We start from the raw sequence: 6000 nt of genomic DNA, 5'->3' as shown, positions 1-6000 counted from the left end.
CATGACAATGTTCTCACTTCCTTCAAGTCTTTAGTAGAGGTTCAATGAGAGACTGTTTACTCCAACAGGGAACCTTTCCCTCCACTTGGAATTTCTCTGCATCTCAAACCAGTTTGTTTTCATCTGTTCATCTCTTGTCTGTATCTACTCCACTTATATCCTTCCAACATATTAGATAATTCTACCTATTAATTCATTTTTACTTATTATTTTGTTCACTGATGTATCTCAAGGGTAGAACATACCTGGCACATATCTGTAAATGCCCAGCAAATGCTTGTTGAATGAAGAAACAACCACATATACACTAACGACAGATGTCATTATGCCTTCTTAAAGAGTCTTTTTTTCTTTCCTGGTTCACGGTCTTTCCCCTTGTCTTGATCCTTCTGCTTGAGATAGACATTATCAAAATGTCTCATCTTTGGTTCAAAAAAACCCCCTCACCTCTCTCCCTCCCCATTCACAGGTTAAGAATAGAAGAGACTAATAAATGAAACACAGAAACTCTGAAATTAATTATTACTTACAATTTTCCAAAAACAGTGATTAAAGTGAGAGATCCGTGGTGTTCTTACCAAACTGCCTTTAAATGCCTGGCACTGAGTCTCAACCACTTACCTCTGAACTCAGGTTCACTTTTAAACTTCCCATAGTTTAGACGCAAAGGAATCCCTGACCAATACTGCCACCTACCGATCAAGAGGATGAGCAGTCAGTACGAGAGAAAATGAAATCAGTTTAACAAAGATTAGGAAAAGAAAATCATGAAAAAGTTCATGAAGTCAGTAAAATCGCTTTTCCCAAAGAGTGCTAGCAGGGAGTCTATGTTGAACTCTACAGCAGCAGTGGATAAAGATTGTAAATAACTATAACCCATTTCAGAAAAGAGGAAACATCTTTGAGATATTAACAGGGCAACACGTCTTCTATCATAAACGAGCTCTTCAACTTTTCAACAGTAACTCTCTTAAGAATTACGATGTCTGAAACTCTTAGCAAATATATTTGTTGCTTTTATGGTCCCTCACATACAAACAAAAATTAATCCACCACAAGATTTAAAGTTCATTAAGAAAAAAAAAAATACAGAAAAAACATTTGGGTTAATTCCAGGCCATTTATATTTGAGGCTCTACACTAATAAGTTTCTCCTCTTTAGAAATGTAGAGAGACCTCTTTCTTGATTGTGTAAAAGCAATATTTTTCAAGATCAAGGATTATGGGTCATGAGTTCTAGGGACTTAAAATGCAATGGCATCTTTGTATTTATTTACCAAGATTTGGCATTCTTTTCATCATCAAAAGCCTCTTGTGTCTGCCCCCACCCCACCACTGCCACCACCAACACAATACTGGGGGAATAGTAAATGGTAAAAAGTTAGTTGACATATGCTTTAGAAAGTCATTTATCTAAATCATTATATTCACTCGTCTTTTTTTGAAGTTGAGCAACCCTACAACGTATTAAGCAGTTAATTTCAAGTTTATATCATTAATTGCTTTCATTAACTTAAATAATTACTAAAACATTTTAGGAAATCAATAAATATTGTCAAAATCAAAAACAGAAGACCATGTGTTTTTGAAAAATCCTAAAGAACAAAAGTTTGCCTAAGGAAAAAACTAAGGAGGGAAACAGTTTTTTATCTTGCACATGTCTTCCCAATTTAAACATTACACAGGAGCAACAGGAACAATAAAAGTGGCTTTTAACAAAAACACAAATACAAACAAAAACGTAGTACATTCATAAACAGAGGATTAAAAGTAATAATTCCAAGAGAAGATACTTTAGAAAAATGCATTTAATTATAAAAATTTTTTAAATAAAAAAGCAATGGCACAAATCACCACAATGTTATTTAAGTGATCATATCCACAGGCTGCTCCTATAATTACAGGCTAAAAATTTACGACTGTTCTCATTAACAGCATTTTCCTTCCTAACTGGAATGACATCAAGAGCTTCCAAGAATGTGTAATTTTCCCTAAAACACTACTAAAAGTATCATAAACACAGTGTGTGCAACACTCATTTACATCACCTTTTATTTACTACACGCTAAACTCATAAAATATTGAACATTTCTCACTTCTTTTCTCTTATTTACGGTTCAGAGGCTCATCTCTTGTCACAATATGGTTTGTGCATTAAACTCCCTGGGAATAGTACTTTCCACAGCATTTTAATAAATTTACTCTGATTATCTAAAGTACACAAACAAAAACTTGTTCATATGACTGTGTCATACCCAGAAAAAAAATAATGCTTCCTGCAGCCTTCTTTAGGAATTAAAAAGAAAAAAATAATCCCTCTTTCAGTAGAATGCATTCTTAATCATTACTGGATTATACTATCATGCATATTTATACTAATATGACCATAGGTAAAGCCAGCTAAGGCTTCATAAATTTCACTTAGGAGAATACAGCATACATGAAGTGATTCGGCTTTTACTCTTTTGTTACCCATAATCCAGTTATTCCACATGGATATATTTTATTTACTCTTAATATAGAATTATTTAAGAGTTCAGTAATAATGGGCGGTTTCTGACAGTTTTATTTGCCTGATCGCAGATATGGTTCTGCACACATAGGTCAGATGAACTGAAAACAATGCAAATCACTTCATGTGATACAGTGGGGAGAAGTGGGATGTTATTGTTTGAACAAATGATTCAAAGGGAGGAATATTAATATTCGATGGTGACAGGAATACTGTTGAATTCAGTCTATTTTAAGATGCATTGTCTTCACGACTTGCCAAATACCTGGTATTTGTGATCTTTTCGGTTAAAAAGCAAACCTAGTTGGTGAAAGGCGGACATGAGGAGGAGAAAAAGGAGAGGAAGCACATATTACCATGTATATGATTTTAGGAAAAAATTAAAAAGTGAGAGGGAAGAGAGTATGTTTTCACATAAAACAAACTGTCACATCCGGGCACCTTTCACAGAGTCTAAGAGCCGCCAAGCTAATTAACCCCTTTTCCTCTGACTCTAGAGATCTTTTGTTTGCTCATCGTATTATTATTAATGAACATAATTCTGGCAGCAGCACAAATCTGTAACTTTTTAAGGCTTCAGAGTGTCACTATTCATAAGTTGGGTACATGTGAACAATAGAAGAGTCCTGCCGTTTCTCTTATTTGCTCTCTTGCCCCAGCAAGGAGCCTCGGGAGGTCCTCCTGGTTCTCTGCAGCTTCAGTCTCCTACGACGGCTTAGACTTGATGACCCACTCGGCATTGGGGTTGAGCTGATACAAGTCCTTCATGTAAGTGTCGTCGTCAAGGCAGCGTTCTCCTATCAAAGAGACACTGGATGAGGCAGAAACTGTGCAGAGGCTGGGATGCAATATTAAACTTACTCCTCGTGGTTTAACTCTGAAATCCTAGACTTCAAAATATGTCTCATCCTTTCCCATCTCCCAGAACATTATAAGACTTGGCCAAAATACTGCAAAAGTCAGTTTCGTAGGCTTTCTCTAAAGGAATGGGTTTTGAATTAATTTAGGAAGTTGAAAATACTTTGTGTGAAGGGCTCTGCAATGGCTCATTAAAAGCTTACGCACCTTTATTAAGAGCGGCAACAGTCTGGGGTCTAAGTAAGAAACAATACTTCATTCCCAATATCTAAGAGTAAAAATGCAAGATCAAATATATATATACATATATATATATATTTTTTTTTAAATAAACTTTGCTAACAGAGTTGACATTTCCAGGCTTCTAACAGAGTTGCAGTTTATTTTTTATTTATTTTTTTTATTAACATATAATGTATTATTAGCCCCAGGGGTACAGGTCTGTGAATCGCCAGGTTTACACACTTCACAGCATTCACCAGTTTATTTTAAGAGTTTTTATTTTAAGAGTAAGCCTTCATGTGCCCATGTTCAAGTTTCAGTATTTACTAACACTTTTGTGTCCCAGGAAACAACTCCACAAAACTTAAAATCATAAAATATTTTCAATTATTATTTTGAATATTTCATTTATTTAAGTTTATTTCATTTATTTAAGCTATTTCATTTATTTAAGTTTCACCTGTACCATTTTCAAGGCCCAAAATAAGAGAAAATATTAAATTTTAATAGAGGTGAGTACAACAGACTGGTAACTGGAAATGGGCATCTAAAATACAAGGCATGGTCAGAATCAATCCATTCATTCTATTTCTATTCCCTAAGTTACCAATGTGCTTGTATTCGTATGTGTGTATATCTGTGTTGGTCTTTGTGTGTGCGAGTGTGCATTATTTAGAAGGCAATCAACAGTGGCAAAAATAACTTCTGCTTTCACTAAAAATATCTAGTACTGAGCCATAATAAAAATGTAATCCTAGCCTTAAATAAGCTCAGCTACTTCCTTTATTAAGATGTGATGTAAGCATATAAAAAAGAAAGAAGTTTTGAAAAAGTTCATTACCATTCTAGAAGCTGCTACTATTTTAAGGCAATTTGCCCTTGCTGAGGTTTAACACAGATGGGCATTTGTATGGAGGAGCTCAAATAGAGTCTGAAAAGTCGGACCACTGAACAAATCCACAAAATTCATCAACTATCTAAAGCATGCTATATTTAACTTCTGATTTTTTTCTCTTCAAAGATATAAATAATAACCATTGGCAATGTCAAATCAGCATATGTAACACAGAGAGAAACAAAATGTGCTTACCAATATTTCCTCCAATTTCATACAAAAAAACTTCTCCTTTCTTAAGAGTCTGGGCAATCCCACTATTAGGGACAAAACAAACTGATTAGTTGTATCATCAAACAGCTTGCAAGTAAATCACTTTAATGTGCTTGGGGAATTCTGGCTTGTATGGGAAATTCATAACTTAGACACACTGTAATTATCTAACGTTTGTATTTTCCCATCTGTTAAGTGTGCCAAATAGGTAATAAAAATGTCACACCTGTAAATTAAAATAAACAAATGGACTCATACATCTGAGGGCAAAATAATACATCAGCATCTAAATTCGTAAAATCAAAAAGAAAAGTAACATAATGTTGCAGCTGCCAATAAAATTATCAATTTGATCAACTACTTTGCATAGGGGCCAGAAAGAGCCTCCTAAAACTACAAAAAGAAATATTTCTACCTCGGTTTTCACACTGCATTTATTCAATAAGTATTTATCATGTGTTTGCTGACAACTGCCCCAGTATGCAAGATGAATGTAAGGAATAGGACATGGTTCATAACCCTTCCTGTGCTGGCCATTCAAATACAGGGGTTACACACACTCAAAGTAGGAAGCAAATAGTCATTTTGAAGGTTTCACAAGGAAGAGATGCATTTACAGAGTTATGATCTTCAAAGAATAAACTCTTCTAGAACTTTGGGTGCAAATAATAAAAATCAGTGAAATTCAGTGGTTTTCAAAATGCTGTATACAAATTACCTGAGAAACCTGCTAAAAATTCAGACCCAGAGCTCTAGAAACTGATTTTGTATGTCTAGATCAAGCTAAAGAATCAGTTTTTCAAATGCTCCCTCGCAGACTGTGATGCACAGAAGGGTTTGTGAACCACTTCTGTAAGGCCCCAAAGACATGCTCCCTGGAACTGTGAAGGGCAAAGCAGATCTGACTTTTATTCAAACCATTACATATGGCACAGTAGAAGCTCTCCCAACTCACCGATCCCATGACTCATCTGGGTTATCCAACTCAACTACTCTGCTGTCTGGAGCATGATAGACACTTGGGGCTGCATACGCCCCCATAGTTAAAAGCCACCTGCCGAGTTGTATGCTAACCAAGAGACAGCTCACTTTATTCCAAACCGGTGTATGCTTGTTTTTAAAATTAAATAATAATTATTTTATTTGTAATATAGCACATAATGCAATAAACTTTGAGTATAAAAAGAGTCATTATTTCTATGAAAAGTAAGCTGAATGTTTTGGGAGACTTGTGGGGGGGGGGCGGGAATGAATTAGATATTGCTCTCAGATTGTTTCTCCAGTATCTGTGCTCTTGTTC

The 6000-nt window shown here is 35.2% G+C and overlaps 1 protein-coding gene across 1 annotated transcript in view; it reads right to left on the bottom strand.

Moving 5' to 3' along the window:
* Positions 1-1562: 1562 nt before the first annotated feature.
* ARHGAP18 (Rho GTPase activating protein 18) overlaps positions 1563-6000 on the bottom strand; it is a 130225-nt gene continuing 125787 nt past the window's right edge. The window contains exons 14-15 of the mRNA XM_080805163.1: positions 4683-4744; positions 1563-3309 (exon numbers count right to left, since the gene is read on the bottom strand). Of these exons, the coding sequence (XP_080661289.1) occupies positions 3218-3309; positions 4683-4744 (154 nt within the window). The 3' untranslated portion in view covers positions 1563-3217. The remainder of the gene's footprint in view (positions 3310-4682; positions 4745-6000) is intronic.

This window comes from Martes martes (genome assembly GCF_963455335.1).
Source record: "Martes martes genome assembly, chromosome: 6".
In the NCBI taxonomy this organism is placed as follows: Eukaryota; Metazoa; Chordata; class Mammalia; order Carnivora; family Mustelidae; genus Martes; species Martes martes.
The sequence above is the reverse complement of the archived record's forward strand: the minus strand, read 5'-3'. Positions and strand labels throughout refer to the sequence as shown.